This window comes from Eleutherodactylus coqui, chromosome 7, assembly GCF_035609145.1.
Source record: "Eleutherodactylus coqui strain aEleCoq1 chromosome 7, aEleCoq1.hap1, whole genome shotgun sequence".
Taxonomy (NCBI): Eukaryota; Metazoa; Chordata; class Amphibia; order Anura; family Eleutherodactylidae; genus Eleutherodactylus; species Eleutherodactylus coqui.
This window is the reverse complement of record NC_089843.1, coordinates 109,381,808-109,401,628: the sequence shown is the minus strand read 5'-3', so window position 1 is coordinate 109,401,628 and position 19,821 is coordinate 109,381,808. Positions and strand designations below refer to the sequence as shown.

The following is a 19,821-nucleotide window of genomic DNA, read 5'->3' as shown; positions in this document are numbered from 1 at the left end:
AACCATCCTTCAGCAGAAAATTGAAATATGGGCACATTTAGACACAAAGATTATTGCTCAAAATATGTCTCTTGAGCAAATTTTGAGCAATAATCGTTGTGTCTAAATGGGGCTTAAGTAGGCTGGCCCACCTACTCCAACATAGCGCTGCCAGAACTGCCCCGATGTGAGTGGCCCCAACAATGCAAAAAAGTACAGTAAAAGCCCCAACATGGGTGTGATAGCACATGATCAGGCTCCCTGTACAGCATATATACATAATGCTATCATGAGCACATATGTGCTTACACCCGTGTGGGACCACCCTTACAGTGTAATCACAGTGCACTGTGAGCAAGGCATGGGTCCACGTATTTTATTACTAACACATGGCTTCCTCAGATAGCAGAGGTATATCTACTACAGGATACAATTTAGATAATTAGCATGCAAATCTGTGGGGTTATACATGCATATACAACTACTTTTGGAAGAGTTAGTTACACTACTATCACACACGGTGATTATGAGGGTATTTATATTTTAAAGTTAAAATTCAAGGAAATATGTAGAAAACCTCTTTTGCCTTGTGACATATAAATAAATAATGCATACATTTTTTTTTATTTTACACTGTATTTTGTCCTGCTTTGAAGTCATTGGGAAACAATTCACACAGATAGCAGGTCTAGAGCGTGCTGCAATTAAGAAAAAAGCAGATCTAGGCCTCATGACCATTGGGAAAATCAGGCCCGCCGCGGATTCTTCATGCAGAATCCTGCAGCGTGTCCCTCCTTTCCCGTGGATATGAGGCCAAAAAAGAAGAATTACTTACCTGCTTGGACACTTTGGATCTGCCCTCCGTCGAGGCTGGATCTTCTGTCTTCGGCCCACGGATGTGCTCGGAACGCCGGATGCGTGCCGCGCGCATGCGCCGTGCACTCTATTTTTTTAAACTCCTGCTCTCCCACGCCGGAGAGCAGAAATTCAGCTGCGGGTGTGCCGCGGATCAGGACAACTTCCATAGGCTTCAATAGAAGCCTGCTGGAGACCCGCACTAAAATGGAGCATGCTGCGGGTGTTTTCCCGCACACGCAATCCGCGTCTCAGAGGAAAATGACATCCACAGGTATTTACCTGCGGGTGTCCAATGCATCCCTATGGGGCACTGATCACGCATGCAGGTGATCCGCTCCGGATTTTAAATGCTATTTTAGCCATGGACATGAGGCCTAAAAAATAATTGCGTTAATGGCACAATTAAAAAAACTGCATACCATGTATGTCACTACTAGTTGATATTTTTTAAATGGATGTTTATGGTAATAGAACGCTATACCTTTTCTAACACCTGCAAACCACTATTCCAAATCAAATTATATTTCATATTCAGTGCAAGTTAATTTATTTGTTTTGCTGACATATCAGCTCCTAGATCTTCCAAACTCCTTAGAAAGCAGGTTGACAATTGCATTGATGAAAAGTAGGTGATATATTTCCGCATAACACCTTTGTCATCATAATCCTTCCCCAAAACAAACATAGCTAGAGATAATTGTGAACAATCTTAACAGACAAAAGCAACTGAACTTTATTATTTTATTTTTGGGGAAAATGTCCTTTTTAATATGATTGTTTGGTATCACAATGTGAATCAATTCATATTCAAAAAGATCCGATTCATACTGCGGTGTTATGTCTTCCTCTACACTCTTGTTTTTTTTAATCTATGTTATACTCTATTCACACTAGAATCATACCTTTCATTTATAACAGAACCGATGACTGCGTAAAGGATCTATTCAACAAAAGATGCAGATGGTGACTAATGAACCAGTGGAACCTATTAACATAGAGTATGTGGCTCATCTGGGTTTTGTTGAAATGTGAGCGAACCCCTTACAAGCCTGTTGTACTTTGTGACTGATGGCATAATATGTCAGCATTGACCAACATCTTTCCCATTTTTTTTAGTGGGACATATTTGTCAATATAAATCATAGGGCTGTGTAAAAACTTTTATCAGCAGATTTTTTTTTACATGACCCACATCTTTTTGATGACTATTTCTGGAATGGACTTCTTTTCTAAAATTGGAACTAGTTCTATGACATGTTTATGGAATAATAGAGTCTTACTTTATTCTAGTGTTCTTTAAGATCATTGAGAGGAAGTCAAGAAAAATATTTTAACCAGTATCACTATCTTTATGGCAGAAGTCATGACTTATTTAAAAGGGGATATTAAAGCTACTAACTTCAATCTGAACTGAAAAATTTTGACAATAAGAACCTTGCCCTAAGACTGCTGGTAGGAAATAGTGTTGAGCAAATCGAACCAGTAGGATCCTATTTCGGGGCAAACCTTGCTAAACATTTGGTTTGGGATGAACCCAAAATGAGCTATCAGCTCTGAAAGTGTTATGCTGGGCTTTTATTGTTCTTAGATAGTGTAAACACCAGTTCTAGGGGTTTTGGTGAACCTCCATTTCAGTTCAAACTAATTTGGACCAAACCAAAAATTTTGCAAATATTCAGTGGACCAGACGAATTGAACTTTTCAAAAGTTTGTTTGTCACTAGTGGGAATCTGACAATGATTTTTTTTTAAATTAGTTTTTTATTTCAACTTTTTTCAAAAAATAACAGGAACAGTAGATGCAAATAGAGACTACAATTACAAGTATCCAATAAGTACAAGGGAAAAGGGTCAATGACATGTGAAAATGTAGAGGGCTACATAAGACGGAGAAAATACATGTATTGCATTAAAATGATCATTTGTGTTTTGCCAATCTAGACATGTGGATTGACTTAAGAAATGCAAAATCAGAGGAAGGGAGAATCGGGGAGGTTATTCATGGGAAGGGGTGCCACACTAAAGGGAGTAAAATGCCATAAGCAATTGATAACAAAAGCTTAATTTACAAATCACCCAAGCCAATACTAGAAATAATAGCTAAAGCACTGAGTATGTAAGAGAGATTGCCAAACTAGATGTAGTTAGGAGTCCCAAACCACCACAAAGGCATCATGGAATCTCTTTGTCCAACTCATTAATTCCCCCAAATCTACAGATTTGGTTTTCCTTCTTCCTCTACTGGAGAACAGAGGGTGGTGAAATTTTGTAGCTAGTGAAACAAGATCAAAGTTTTAGCTGCAGTTATAAGGTTTTTCACTAGCTTTTCTCCAAAGGGATGATAAAAAGTGTTGGGTCTGTTGAGAAAAACTACATCCAGAGTAACTATAAAACCTGCTGAGTGCATCCTCTTAATAATCCTGTCTATATAATACCAGAAGGGTTTGATTTTAGGGCACTTCAACCATATATGCAAATAGGAGCCTACACTACTACTACATCTTCAGCAAATATTAGTGGGCAAAAGCTTGTATACAAAGAGCCACTTAGCTGTTTCATGCCACTTTGATAGTAGTTTATATGTGCTAGATTTAATATAGTTTTGGTCTCAGAACTAGACAATGTGATACCTAGCTCTCTTTACAAAGGAAGGAGGAAGGCTGGCTTGGAGAACATGTAAGGTGTAATATAATTTCTAAGTATTTTTAAAAATTTTCCAGAGTGGGGTGGATTTTCTAGAGGAAATGGGATGGGGAAAGCAGCAACAAGGGTGCAGGTGGAAGTGAAGAGAGGGTATAAACTTAAATAAGAATTTTAAAGTTATGAAAGCTTTACCAGAGATTCTCACTTGCAATTAACAGTTCCAGCAACCTAAAGAAGGGATCTAGTGAGGAGCATAAGGGAGAGAGGGGGAACTTAGGTGTCCCTAGATGTAGAGTGTGAGGCAAAATGTGGCAGGGGAGGATAGGGGCAAAACGAGGAAATAGAGTGGGGATAGAGGCGCTAGGAGTGAACCTGATCTAGGAAAACAGCTCAGTTTGTGAGCAAACCTGCAATGCCTATTCATAGTTCATTGGGATGAGGGGGGAATAATATGCAAACTTTAGTTGAAGCATTGTATACACCTGTGCTTGAATGGAAGTTTATAAGCAATATAATCAAAAATGGGCATGAGCATAATTAATCACACATTATGTATGATGAGGTGATATGCACATTAATGCTATAGTTGCACAGATAATAAAAGGTCAAAATGTTAAATATAAACATTCAAAGCGGCCAGTAGGAGTCCGTGAAGCCAAGTGGTCAGAGACCAAGAGGCCACGCATAGTGACCACTAACTTCTCTAACAAGAGTATCAAAGAGGTAAAAGAATATGTGCATCATGTAATCCGTAGGAGGGTAGGCACAGTGGTCCACGAGTTCCATAATGGGTGTTAAAGATAGCCTGTTGCTGGTGAGTCTATTATAACAGGAAAAGGTCTAGTAGGCTATTACATTAAATGCAGCAGTCAAACAGGAGAGGAGAATACAAATACTCTCTCAACTCCTTCATAAGTGGGTCCACAGCCTGATAATCATGGTATTTCACTGGACTGGTGGGGTTCATTTGGTGCCATATTTCTTGGCCTGCAGAAAATTAGCTACTTGGGCAGAGGGGGAAGAGCTGCTAGATCTTGCATGAGCATTCATGACAGGTTGGAGATTGATTCAACTCCAAGAGCTGGCCAGTCCTTTTTCAGATCCTCTGTGGTGTGTACAGTGATTGTGCAGCTATTATGTGATACTGCAATACCAAAGGGGAAAAGCAAGGTATATTGGATACCTTTAGCTCTCTGAAATTCCAGTAAGGGTTTCAATAGTCAACATTTTGCCAAGGTTAAAGATGCAATTTTTTGAAAGAAATGAAGAGGAGTATCACCATATTGGAGGAGCTGTTACTCCTTAGCTGCAGCCAGAATTGTGATTATTTCCACAAATGAGAGCAGGTTTCACATTGCTTGGGGGCTCTTCCGGTTTGGGCTTCAGTTTGATCACCCTGTGGATACGTTTAATGATGATGGTGGAAGCTCCTTCTTTCCCCATGAGGTCAGCAAATAGTTCTCTGGCTATAGAATGGAGGAAGTCTGCACCCGGGGATTCAGAAAGGTCCTTGATACAGAAATTTCAGTGGTAACTTCTATTTTCCTGGTCCTCAAGAAGGTTGAGGGCTCTATCAAGGTGAGAATGCTGGCCATCCATCATATGCACCATGGCACTGGAGTAAGAGTGTTAGAGTGCATGCCCTCTAGGTCCTCGACACTGTGTCAAATCTGTTGAACCTCTAACTTTATGTCCACCAGCTTAGCCATGACCAGATGCATAGCTTAAAAAAAGAGTCTTTCGAAGGAAACTCTTAGAGATAGATGTAATTAAATCCCCCAGGTCACCTTCTGCAATACTATCAGCATCGGAGTCTGGTAAGTTTTCAACTATCTCGTGCTCTAGCACCATCTTAAAGGCCTGGTGAGTGTGTGCTTCTTCTTTTCAAACATTTTTGCATGCCCGCCTGGCTCTTCCCTACTCTTGGGATACCAGGGAGTTCTCCACCTCTGTTTTTTCCAGTTTTAATCATTTTGAATCAGTATAAAGGTTCTTAGGCCTCGGTCAGATGACCGTTTTTTGACGCGATTTGCGGATCGCATGACGGATGCGTATCCGCAAATTGCCTGACCGGGCCTGAAAAATCGCCGAAAAAGCTGCAGCTAGCAGCGTTTTCAGTGAAACGGGCAGACACGAGGAATCGCAGATCGCGGCCGTCTGCGATCTGCGATTCCTTGTGTTCTCTATATGCGCTCAATGGGGTCGGCGGCAGCAGCACCGACCCCATTGCGAACATATACTACAATGATCATTCTCCTCTGCCACAGCTGTAACAGCTGTGGCAGAGAAGAATGATGTTCGCCCATTGAATTCAATGGAGCCGGATGAATAATCAGGGGCAGCTCTCAGCTGTCATTCAATAGCTGAGAGCTGCCCTGATTGGTCCCTGCACTGAGCCAATCAGGGGCAGCTCTCACTCACACCCATTCATGAATTCATGAATGGGTAAGTGAGAGCTGCCTCTGATTGGTGAGGGCTGTGACCAATCAGAGGCAGCCCATTCAGCAGGCGGGAATTTTAAATCCCCGCCTGCTGAATACTACTCAGAGCAGTTCAGGAGAACTGCCGGCCGGCCGCGGCTGAACTCCGGCTGCAGGGACAAGGTGAGTATATATATATTTTTTTATTTTTACACATTTTTGGATGATTTTCAGGGAAAGGCTTATATTTTTAAGCCCTTCCCGAAAATTTCATCCGGCGCTCGCCGGCAGCCCATTGCTTTCAATGGAGCCGGCTGTATTGCCGGCTCCATTGAATTCAATGGGCGAACATCATTCTTCTCTGCCACAGCTGTTACAGCTGTGGCAGAGGAGAATGATCATTGTAGTATATGTTCTCAATGGGGTCATCGCTGCTGCCGCCGGCCCCATTAAGCGCATATAGAGAACATAAGGAATCTCAGATCTCAGATAGCTGCAATCTGCGATTTCTCGTGTCCTATAATTTATCGGACATCCGCATAAAAAGCGGCCATGTGTCTGGTACCATTGCAAAGCAATGGTTCTAAATATGCGCAGATCGCATGCGCAGATTGCGGGAAAAAAAGCCCGTGTGACCGAGGCCTTAAGGTGTAGACGTGAAGGAGCTATTGGCTTAAGCATCCATCACATTCAGTGGGCAAGCTCCATCCCAATCATACAATGAATTCTAATGATGAGACCCATGGTTATGAAGCATGTAAGACAAATATATTATTTTAAATCAATACCTGTTAGAACTGGTAGAACAGCTAATAGGGATACACTTATATAAAAAAAGAACCAAAACGTTCTAAACTGTATTGTGACTCATGCTAGAGGTCTGACCAATAAGGTTGATGAACTGACATTTTGGTCAAAATATGGAAGCCAGCAGGCCACGTCACAGCTCCTGGCTATACCGCTAGTCCCTACACTAACCAGGAGTCCAGCGACATAGCCAAACAAAACCACAAGACACAAACCTTTCCTGGAGTCACCACACATAGAACCTGTTTATACAATGCAAAGAGAGAATGAGAACAGAGAAAGCTGACCACACCCACACTTGGGAAGACCGCTTTTATGTGTACTGACCTGGAGTGATTGGCTGACTGGATACACACACACGCCCAGCCAGCACAATCCCCACACCTGAGCAGGAGAACTCCAGTGCACCTGTAAAACCACAGGTCTCATGAGACAGACGTTACAGTGGTGAATTACTGCTAGAAGGGTTGTTGATGTAGGGATTTTTCTGATTGCCAGACTTGAAGTCAGGAAGTTTTTATCCCTTAAATGAGAAAAAAATTGGCTTTTGCCTCATTTAGGCTTTTTGCATTCTTCCGGATCAACACTGGGGAGGGGAGATAATAGGCTGAACTAGATGCACATATGCATTTTCAGCCTACAAATTATGTTACTATAACTATCAATTTTTGTTTCCCCCCTTTCTCCTAGCCTTAGGGCTTTTACCCACTAGTGTTTTTTTTAATGCAGCGATATCACAGCGTTTTTTTTTCAATGGGACTTTCTAATGTTAAAATCGCATCGCACAAAAATTGCAAGTTTGTGCTTTTGCGATTTTTGTGCGATGCGATTTTAACATTAGAAAGTCCCATTGAAAAAAACCCAGTGATATCGCAGCGTTAAAAAAATGCTAGTGGGTAGAAGCCCTTATGATAGAAAAATCTAAATGCTTGTCAATACATAAATATATACAGATACTGCTTTTATTATAACAAAACTGTTACAAGAGTACATCCTACTGAAATAAAACATCTGTATGATGAGAAGGGAGAGGTATTGCACTGTGGCACATTCCTTGGTTAAAAACAGCATACAGTACTAAATCATGCATAAATCATTCACTCTTCACCTGATCAATGAATTGCCATACTTTTGTCATGAAAAGCCAAATAAAGCCTAAAAAGATCCACATTTCTTCTACAAAAAACAGAGCCATATGGTGCCAAACAGTGCCTGGAAAGTGCTATATAGTGCCAAAAGTGCCAGACAATGCAATGCTTTCTTCGCATAATCATATACTGCACACATAGTGCCATATTGTATCCATTTACAGCAAAGTTGTACAAAACAATGCCCAAATAGTGCCTCTATGCTAAGATATATAGTGCATAATGTGCCCATTGAGCGCACAGATGTAAATTCAGAAACTTGCTCTTTTTCTGCAGTCTCTTCTTTTTGCCCCAGCCAGTAAATCACTCAATGACTTTCTAGTTTTACGTTTTCATAAATTTCCGTATTCCAAAGGTTCTTATAACTATTGGAACCATTCAGGAATCATAAGGAGGGAGTAGAGGACACTGAGGACAGAGGAACAGCACCTTAATTGCAGGCCTGTCCTGCTGCGTCTGGAACACTTAGGAGGCCTGCGTACAATGCTCTAATAAACCTAAAGTGAGGATACATAATGAAGAGCTTAAGAACATATGGCATGTGTTTCTTTCCTTAGTTTTCCCTCTCGACCAATCAGCAACACTGATTAAGTGACATGTTTCTGGAAGAAATTTCTGGCAACAACTGATGATCTCTCTCAGTGGTGCTGACACGTAAAAATATCTAGAAAAGCATCAACATGCTCATTGGCGTAGGCAGCAAGTTTAATTCCATGCCAGCAGAGAAAACATGATGACAATCTATAAGTCCATGGGAGTAATGAACTTTTTGCTAGAAACTTTTTTTTTTGTGTTAAAACATTCCAGTATGTCTGCCTCTGCCTGAGAGCCCGTGCTCTGATTGGCTAATAAAACTGTGGTACGACACCATTTTAATGACAGGGAATGTTGTGTCAATAACCTTCAAGTATAATAACTGACATAATGTTCTAATAATATATCAAATCAAATTGAAGTTAGATTGCATACAAAGCTTGAAAACAATTAAAATGCAAAACACTTCTGTCTAATCTCCCATGTAAGCAGACTTCACTGACTTTTCATAAAGTAATTGTAAAAGACAAGACGGGTGTAGACAAGAATTAAAAAGTGGATTAACTTTACATCTGAATTATTTTAATTCATTTTGGAACAGAGTGCTTAGCACAATCTAACCACTGGAGAGTAAATCAGTCTGATGTTATTCTCCCCAGATCATCTGCTGCTTCCTCAGCTGAAGCTAAATGTGTAGAAGAGCCAAGCATCTGGATACAATTCAGCAACACTAAGACAGGAGTTATGAGAGAAAGCCTTAACTCCGAAAGATACATTTCAAGGAGATCTAATGGCATAGTCCTGAACCGAAAATACCAGCCATGTAATATCCACTTTGTGGTGGAAATGACCTTTAGTATATACATTAATATACCTGTATAATACTATAATGTCTGTTATTATAGCAGAACTACAGTACTCATGTGTCATCATAAGTATGTCATCTGTAACTTTTTACCACATTACCTATAACATGCTGCACTTATTATGCAACATTGTATGAGACTTTCGATTACACTTGCTTAATTTTGTTTTCCAAAAAGGTCATGTGGAAATAGCTATCACAAGTATCCAGCATGATTTTGAGTAGTCAAAGCAATTTTGCAATGGCCTCATTCCCAAGGACATAAATACGCCACATATTACGCTTGTATTTTTTACATGCATAATATGCAGTGAATGGAACCCATTGGCTTCAATGGTTTCATTTACATCTACGCAGTATTTGGTCGCGTGAAAAAGAAACACAGCATGTCTAGAGATGAGCGAGCACCCAAATGCTCGGGTCCACGTTATTCGAGTCGAGCTTTTCGTAAAATTTGAGAGCTCTACTCGAGTAAAGAACCCCATTGACTACAATGGGAGACTCGAGCATTTTTGTATGTGGGACGCCGGGTCCCAAGCTTTTTTTTCTCTTGGTTCGCAGAGTACGTTCGCTCAACTCTTAGGCCTTAGTCAGACGGGCGTTTTTTCGCACGATTTGCGGATCGCATGTCGGATGCGCATGCGCAAATCGCGTGACCGGGGGCGAAAAATCGTGGGAAAAATCTGCACCTAGCCGCATTAATCGTCGCAGCAAAACGCCCGTCTGACCAGAGAAAAATCGCCGTGCGCATCAAAATGCGCATGAAACTTAGACTGGCCGGCGAAAAAAATGATTTTGGTGCGCACATAAAACGCCGAACGCAGATAGGCGCGATCTGCGAATCGTCGTGTCCTATAATTTATCGCATATCCGCATAAAAAGCGGACATGTGACCGATCCCATAGCGAACCATTGGTTCTATATATGCGCGAATCGCATGCGCAAATCGCGCGAAAAAACACCCGTCTGACTAAGGCCTAAGCATGTCTTATTTTGGTCTGTATTATGGACTGAAATAAGTCCTAGAAGTAAATAGGACTGCACAAATATGCAATGAATACGCATAATTCTCTCATGGTATTACTCTGCGTGAGAAAACATATCTTTCTCTCACGTAGTTCCTATACATGTGACAAAAGGTAGGGCAGGACCTATCTTTCTGCTTTTTATTTTACTCATGCAATAGTGTGAAGTTAAAATGGGGGGAAAAAAGAATTTGGACTGGTTCATGTGAAAATACGCTCCAAGTGTATTTGTGCATGTGCCCATCTGAAGAAAGTCTAATATACTAATATATTAACAGGCCAAAATATACTATGCCTGTGTGAATGAGCCCTTATGCTCAATTGACATCTGTGTTAGGGCTTCGGTCATAAATACATTGCTCTGCTCCATTTTTGAAGCAGAGAAACAGAATTAAAACTGAAAAACTGATCAGTTTTTCCCCATTGATTTCAATGGGGTTGTTATAAAATTGAACACAAACAGATAATACATCCTGCAGCACTATTTGTTCAGTAAAAAAAAACAGTAACCAAACAGAATGGAAGCAAAGAGAAAGCTGTTCATTTTGATTTTATTAAAAAACACATTGTAATCAATCAGGGGAAAGGGGGGGGGGGGTGATTTGGGAGTTTATTTCCATTTCAATTCCATATCTCTGCTTCAACATGCAGATGTGAATTGAGCCTGAACATTTCCCAAAACCCAACTCAATGCCATTATGTACGTGTCCCAAATAATCAATATGACTGTCATCAATATGTTATTATAATGCTGGAAGCATTATTTCTTTGTGAGCAATTGGCTAATATACCAGAACTATACCGGAAGTGGTGTTATGCTTGATGTGTTGGTCGTTTTTTGGTTGTTGTTGGCAATGCAGTACTTAGAAAATTGTTTGTGCCAAATGACAGATTTATACGCTAAAAATAGGAGCCCAGAGCACAGATTAAGGCTATATGCTCATTGACGATTGTGAGTTGAGGCCAATATTCTCTGGCACGACTCATATTGGGCAGCACACACACCTCTATCCGTGTGCAGTCCGATGTGAGGGATAACTCACATTACATGTTCTAATCTCATCCAAGATGGACATGCTACAATTTTTCTAACCTAGACTATCAGTTTCAGTTAAAAATTGTTGGTGTGAATGAATGCTTTCAAATGAATGGGTTCTATTTTCATGCCATTTCTGACCTTTTTTTTTCTATCCAGAAATCAGATGAAAAAAATTGTCAATGTGCATATGCCTTAAGGCAGAAACCAAGAAAATTAATTTGGTCTTTTAACTTATGGCAGTGCAGCAACCTTTACAGATGACATGTGAAAGACAGATCATTTATAAAAATGAAATCTCTTGTATATGGCCAACTTAAAGGTATGCTCACATGGTATAACATGGAACAGAAAACTGTTCAAATCCTGCCCTAGAGGATGTTGTAATGCAGTCTGTTCCAACACTGACTCTATAGAATAAGAGGGTTTGAAAGTAATCTACAAAAGTTGAGACACCTGCAGGAATAGTTTGCATCCAATTTCAAACCATAATTTGCTCTCTGTACTGTAGAGCAGCTGTCCTTGATGGGTTCCCTGAAAATCTCTTAATTTTAAATTATAAATTCAGACTATTGTTATGTCTCAGGTTAAAAGTTCATAATATTTGTTTTTAAGTCAAAGAAGGATTTCCAAAGGATAGCCAGCAGAGAAAGGGTCTGATCTAATGGTTAATGAGGTAAGACCTGTGTACATGTGACAAAACAGAAGAAAAGCTCTTGTCTTACAGAGTTCAGTGTCCCTGAGAGGGTCCATGGGAGTGGTCTCTGAGAGGTCCACTAGAGACCAAGCTGCTGTGGCTGAATACCACAAGTCTGACAGGGAAGGACACCTCCCAGACTGACACCCTGACTGGGTACAAAGGGGATGGACTTTGCATTGTGATGTTGTATGGAGGCACTAGGTTGGTATGATAGACAGTGATACTGTGTTATTTAGCAGCCAGATGGCCAGGGACTAGCACATGCTTGTGTACACTGTGAGGAATGACAACCGTGTAAAGATTGTGTTATTGGTTTTGTTAATTTGCCACAATAAAGGATGGATTTCCTGGGTTTGTAGGTCCACATAGACGTCTACGAGTGGTTCACAAATGTGCGCTCAATACACAAGGGGAAGCATAAACCACTGCACAATTCTGTGGAAGAAAAAGAACACATCTGGAACTCAGGCTAAATAGCTATTTATCGGGGTGTGTTCATCTGTCGCACCCAAAAAGTACAAGTAAAATACGCCGATACTCGTGCAATAAAGGATTGTTCTTAGCGCAAATACGTTGAGTCGTGTGCAAAAACACATACGCCTATGTGAAGCCAGCCTACGATGTGCTGTTGTGTGTCACTGTGTGTATGTAAACATTCAGATATTTGGGCCATTTTTACTTAATTTGTAAGACTGGTTGCGCACAGCATTAAAAAAATATGCTGTATTTCTGCTCAAAAATTCTGAAATGAAATACACACAGTTTTGTTGCAGATTTAAGTATTGATTTAGCTGCATATTTCATTGATTGTATTGAAATAAATGAAATCCATTGTGAAATATCCGCAACAACTGAAATCTGCAGCAGATTTTTCCATTCACTAACATCGTACTGTACTTAGCTGCCGAACTTTGGTGCGAATTCTACAACTAATATGCAGCAGGCAAAACTGGTCTAACTTAGGTGAGATTCACATCACATTTTCAAATGTATCCAGGAATACTACAAAAAAAAGGGGAACTTTGCAACTGTATTTCTACTATATGCTACTTTTGATAGATCCATTTCTTTTGGTGGTGGTTATATTTTTCACACTGGCAAATGTAAGTATATTCCTAGTACCATATGAATGCAGTAAGCTCATTTTTGGTACCATATCTAAGAAGTTTAGCTCTGTTCTTGTGTCTATGTAGCAAGCTTGGTTCTCATACTGTATCTATATAGTAATCTCTAGAGATGAGCGAACGTACTCGGTAAGGGCGATTTCGCAATCGAGCACCGCGATTTTCGAGTACTTCACTACTCGGGTGAAAAGTACTCGGGTGCGCTGTGGGTGAGCGGGGGTTGCAGCGTGGAGTGGGGGGGGGGAGAGGGAGAGAGAGAGGGCTCCCCCCTGTTCCCCGCTGCTACCCCCCACTCCCCTCTGCAACCCCCGCGCCACAGCGCACCCGAGTACTTTTCACCCGAGTAGTGAAGTACTCGAAAATCGCGGTGCTTGATTGCAAAATCGCCCTTACCGAGTACGTTCGCTCATCTCTAGTAATCTCGCTTTTCATGCCATACCCATGTAGTAAATGTGGTTATGAAATGGTATCTATGTAGTAAGCTTGGTTCTCATACCTTTTCTATGTATTATGCTATCTATCTATTATTGTATCTATGTAGTAAGCTCTGTTTTGGTACCATACCTAAGTAGTAAATTTGGTCTTGTTCTTGTATTTATGCAGTAAGTTTGGTTCTCATACTATATCCATGTAGTATGCTCGGTACTGATATCATATCTATGTATAAAGCTTGGTTTTGATATTATATCTATTTAGTAGGCTTGATTCTGTTGCCATGTCCTACTCCCCAACGAGTAGGACATGGCAAATGAACAGGGCGCGCGACAAGACAGATTTATTTGGTGATGCACAGATGCACCTCTGCTCCACCGCCAGCACCCCGCCATGCAGCACGGAGAAGGGGAAGGGGGGGCACAGTATAAGCTATGCCTACACAAATAGGCAAACATGTGAGGGCAGACGTCATTGCCACATGTATGCAATTAATAAGTGCGGTGGAGTGGAGGGTAAGGGAATGCATATCATAAGCTATGCCTACACAAATGGGCCAGACACATGAGGGCAGACGTCATTGCCGCATGTATGTGATTATTAAGCTAGCAGGGATACCCGGCGTTGCCCAGGATTAAAACTTGAATGAAAGACACATTAACATGGATGAGATTTTAAAGAAAATCTGTGTAGCCCATAGCAACCAATCACAGCACAGCTTTTACTTTACCTCAGCAGTATAACAAATAGCAACCAATCAAAGCACTGCTTCCATTTTACCTCAGCTGTGTAAGAAATGAAAGCTGGGCTGTACAACACAAATAGACTAGCAAAGCATGAGAAGACCGAAACCGTTGTGTACAGAACTGTGCTGATGCAGCATATTGCAGTACATTCCTTTCACTATTTCAACTTTTTACATTTCAATATACAGCAAAACACAGATTGGATTAAAAAAATACAAATTCCACACGGACAAAGTCATGGGTAACAAGCTAGTAATAAAATAATTCTATTCTTGGCCACTAGCAACTAGGCTTGACCCTAAAATTAACATAGTAACAAAAAAAGAACACTCAAACAAGTTAGCAATTGTACCCCAACTAACATTACATAGTCATACAAAAAGCTAAGTACATCCTGATTCAATTCAACGGTTTTACAGATCAAGAAATTATAAAAACATCTAATATTTAAAGGTCTTAAAATTAGGTAAACATAACCTCAGATGAACAACAACAAATGATAAATTATACTATCATTATTTATTTTTCAAAAACTAAGCCAAAATGCAGAAGCAGTGTGCTAAAAATTAAGTACACCATTCCTATTTCCATAGGAATTAAGAGGGTAAGTAGCAGCCAGGTACATCTATTCAAATGCCTTTAATTGATCATCAGCAAGTGTGACCACTGCTGAAAAAGCAGACATTTTGGCAGTTTGCTGGTCTGGAGCATTCAGGTCTATGTTAACACAAATCCATGGTGGAAGACATCATAATTATCTTAGAGAAGCAACTGTTGCTGCCCATAAATCTGAGAAAAGTTATAAGGCCATTTCCAAACAATTTGGAGTCTATCATTTTACATCGAGAGATGTAGTAACATCTAACAAGTTAACAAGTAACAAAAGAGGCTGATAGTTATGTGAAGAAGTCATAAAATTTCCATGTGCCTTGCTGCTGCCAAGAGGAATTAACAGAGTGCTTACACTGGAGATGTATGTATTAACAAAACTCACTGTATGATGAGAAGGCATATTTTGAGTTGCAGGGGATATTATAAATACCATTGCCTTAAGAGTTTACTACATAGCGTTAATAAAACTTGCCCCTCCTATAGAGTGCAATTATGATTATTATGCAAAAGTTCAGTAAAACATTATTTTTGTAAAAATATGCCGCCTCTGCCTCTGCCTGTTATTGCTGTGCCATTCTGAACCAGTGTCACATCCCCCTCAGTGTAACAGCTGGACATCCCTTTTATCTGTGGTCCAATACTTTTTGTAGATAATGTATACTATAAATAAATACATAAACTTAATGAATTAAAGAACTGAGTGGAACTACATACAAGCAATCTATTTAAATTACCATCTGTCCAGTGTATGAGGTCTGTGGTGGCATTTTCACATTAAAATCGGAGCATGCTGACAATAGCAAATGAGACAAGGAAGTAGCTTGAAGACATCTGACATTCTGCGAGCCTGCCAAAGTTGTTGCCCTTGATTGTCATCTATGCACTGTTCCTCGTCAGTTTTATCCCAAGAACTATTGCAAACTTGACAGGGAATGTCACCAAGATCAGAGCATAATCAAAATATGATTGTACATGTCTCCAGCAGTCTCATTTAAAGTTGAGACAGTGCAGTTGGTGTCGGAGCAGGCAAACCACGGAGATCATGCTTGTCCTCTGTGCTGCTTATCTATTGACTAGAAGTCATATCACAGGAAGAAATTATTTTTCAACAGTATTTCATTTATTGATCATCTTCTTGGCTGTCCCAAACCTGGCATAGCAATAAACTAATTGGATATAAAGACGAAGGGAAAAAAAAACAGATGTGAAGGTTATTAGACAACATTGCTTGCTATGTAAAGAGTCCGTGAATGACATGTCAGACTTATTCTTGATAGCCTCATCCTTGTTTATGTGACATACCATCCTCAGTATGCCACTTGACATTTCCATAGAAATGATGCTGCTGTTCAGTCAGCGCTGAACATAAATTGTCGGCAAGCCAACCGTAATTTCAGGTTCTTAATGAATTTCACATGGATACAAGATTGTCTTGATTGTAAAGGCAGTTAGAATAAGTTGTAAAGCAAACAACAATCATTTTGTACAAACCAAAGCTTCTTTATGCACCTCTGGTTAATAATATTCTGATAAATAGTATTCAGATAGTTCAGACAGCTTCAAAAAAATGTATAGAAATCTCTAAGTGATACACAAAAAGTTGCAAAGTGAGTAGTATATATGTGTAGCAAGGTGTCTATATTTGCTAGTGTCTAGTTTTAGTAGAGCCTTTATTTCAGTAGAGCTGAATGTTTAATGTACCATACTTAAAAAATATATTAAAGTATAATTCTATCTACAATTACATTTCCACTTAAATAATAAAGTGTAGGAAAGCAAAGGTATAATTCGCATGGTGACTGTTTTATTATATTATGATGCAGGTATGTAAACAAGTATATAAATTTCTGTCTTGGGCTCCTCATTGCTTGCAGTGGAAAATGGGTAAAGTTAGTGCCAATCTATATTCAGGTTGACATTCACATACATCAGGCTGAAGATTGACATTTAATGAAAAATGTATGCTTGTCATTGACACTTAATGATGGGTTTTTTCTGCATAGCCAAGATGTATTCATCTGTATACTTAGTTTGTAGACTTAATTTAGAAATTTGCAAATAATAAGGGATGCTTTTGTGGAAGTCATGGGGCAAGACACCAATTTATAGCTATAAATGTGTTACTATGAATGATAATTATGTAACATGTATACTGGTTATCATACTGCTCTTATTTGTTCCATAAAACCACAACAATATATTTCTATTACTTTGTATTAATTATATCAAACAACATTGAACATTTTACACCTATCATATATTGTTAGGGTTTGGCCATATCCTTTTAGGATATAAAAAGTTCAACTGACACTGCAATTTTCTTCTCAATCACTTTGATAATACATTGCTCAAAAAATATTAAGGGGACACTTAAATCACACATTGGATCTCAACAAATGAAAGATTCAGGTTTAAAATCTTTACTGATATATAAATTGAGTAGTTTGTTGAAAAGAAAATGATGTACCAACAATCAATGAAAGCCTAAATCATCAACTAACTGAGGGCTGGATTCCCAATCACCCAGAAAATCAATTTGCATGAATGTAATCATGGCAACTCGTAATGTGACCCAATAGGTTGTATGGCCCTCATGTGCCTACATGCAATCCCAGCAACATCTGGAAATGCTCTTCATGAGACAGCAAAAAGTTTCGTCCTGGACTTGGATCAGGGCAGCAGTGAGCTCCTGGTCGGTTTGTGGTGCTACTTGGTGGCATCAGAAACAGTGATACAGAATGTCTCCAAGGTTCTCAGTTGGATTCAGATTTGGGAAATGTGAGGGCCAGTTAATGACATCAATGCCTTTGTCAACCAGGAAGTGTTTGCACATTCTGGCCAAATTAAGCTGAGCATTGTATTGCATAGGGAAGAGCCCAGCACCCACTGCACCAGATCTGACAATGGCTCTGAGAATTTCATCCTAGTACCTAACAATTTTGTAGGTCTCTGGCAGTGCTTCTCCTATTTTTCAAAGAATCAGATACCAGCACTATAGCTAGGTTGATGCCCTTCTACAGCCCTGTCCATCTCTACTTGTGTAATGGGTCGTTTCCTTGTGTTTGCTCCATGCTTTTAGGCTGTGCTGGGAGACACAGCAAACCTTGCAATGGAACCTATTGATGTGCCTTCCTGAAAGAGCAGGATTATCTGTCAAGCCTGATTGTGTTGCAAGTATCACCTCATGCTACCCATAGCGACAAGGGCACTAGCAAAATGCAAAACTAGAACGAATCATTATTAATGGTCTGTGGCCATTACCTGCAAAGCCATTTCATTTTGAGGGTTGTCTTGCTGTTGCCTCTCCAGTATACTGGTTGGTAAGTTCACTTGCCCGAACACAGATGAAGGTTATTCATAACCACTTATGTTTCCTAATTGGACAGACTGATAACCCTGAAGTCTAAGTGACTTGGGGTTATACTGTGATGTTTAAGTGTCCTTTTATTATTTTGAGCAGTGTATTTTCATAGCCCAATATTGTTTGGTAGCGCTCCACTGATTTCTCCCAAGTCAGTGCAACAGCTCATGTGAAGAACCTGTAAGGCCATACAGGCTCCATCTAAAAACAATAAGCTGATCTGTTGCTCTACAAAATCACTTATCCTCTTATGCACTTAAAGGTATATGCACCCAGAAAACAAAAATTAATGATTACACATTTTTAAAATATAATTAATTGAACTAACCAATGTTCTACTTTTTTGTTCCTTAGATCTCCAGTTATGGCCGGCGGATTGTTTGCAGTTGATCGGAAATGGTTTTGGGAATTAGGAGGCTATGATCCAGGTTTAGAAATCTGGGGAGGAGAGCAATATGAAATTTCTTTTAAGGTAAGAACAGTAAAAATCACAATATATTTAAACATTTAAAATAGCAAGTACTTATTAAGATGAATTGATTTCTGCTTGTTAGGTTTCAATTTACTAATGCTTTTATTTTACTTGGCATTGACCCATATGGATGTTTTAGCCTACTGCAGAGCATAAAATGGACTTAGGCCGGCTGCACACGGCCGTGAGGGGCTCCGCCGCGAAATTCCGCGGCGGAGCCCGTCACGGAGCCCCCCAGAGACCCCATACTTACCTGCGGATCCGGCGTCTTCCGTCCCGCATGACACTTCGGCGCGCATGCGCCGCGCCGGCCGCCTCATATGACACGCCCACAGCATCACATGACGCGCCGGCCCCGTCATATGACGCAGCTGATGGTGGGCGCGGAAGCGGTTTCACGCTATCTTCCACTGTAGCACAATGGAAGCCATCCGCGCGTACACCCACGGCAAATAGAGCATGCCGCGGGTGAGGATGGGCGATTTCACGGTGCGGAATTCCGCACCGTGAGGATTGAGCTATTAGCTGCAGGCAACGCGGCGGATTTTCACCGCGTATTACACGGCAGAAATCCGTCCGTGGGAAGGAGCCCTTAAAGTGGTTAGCCCACCTAAAAACCCTTATCAACTACCCATAGGTGACCTTCTAATCAATGAAGCAGTGGTGGACATGCATGACCACCTCTCTATTACCTTCTTTGGGACTAAGAAAGATAGCCAATTGCATCACTTCATTCACTCTATTCACTAGGGTAATGTTTCCCAACTCCAGCCTTCAAGATACCCAAAAAGGTCATGTTTAGTTAGAACACCGGTGGCAATGTCTGAGACACTGACACCTGTGCAATACTGAGGAAATCCTGAAAGCAGAAGCTGTCGGGATGTCTTGAGGACTGTAGTTGGGAAAAACTGCACTACAGAGACTCAGAGTATACTACGTTCATGATCCATGGGGGCGGCAGCGGTTGGACTTGCAGTGATCATATACTTATCATAGCAAGTTAAAAAAAAATCTTAGTGGAGAAGTCAATGTATATATAAGTATTTTCGTTATATATGTC

At 40.3% G+C, this 19,821-nt stretch overlaps 1 protein-coding gene across 3 annotated transcripts in view; it reads left to right on the top strand.

Moving 5' to 3' along the window:
• The window catches only part of GALNTL6 (polypeptide N-acetylgalactosaminyltransferase like 6), a 1,489,735-nt gene that overhangs the window by 1,282,732 nt on the left and 187,182 nt on the right, over positions 1 to 19,821 (top strand). For all 3 annotated transcript variants that reach the window (XM_066573529.1, XM_066573530.1, XM_066573531.1), the window contains one exon: positions 18,644 to 18,761. In XM_066573529.1, coding sequence (XP_066429626.1) covers positions 18,644 to 18,761 — 118 coding nt within the window. The remainder of the gene's footprint in view (positions 1 to 18,643; positions 18,762 to 19,821) is intronic.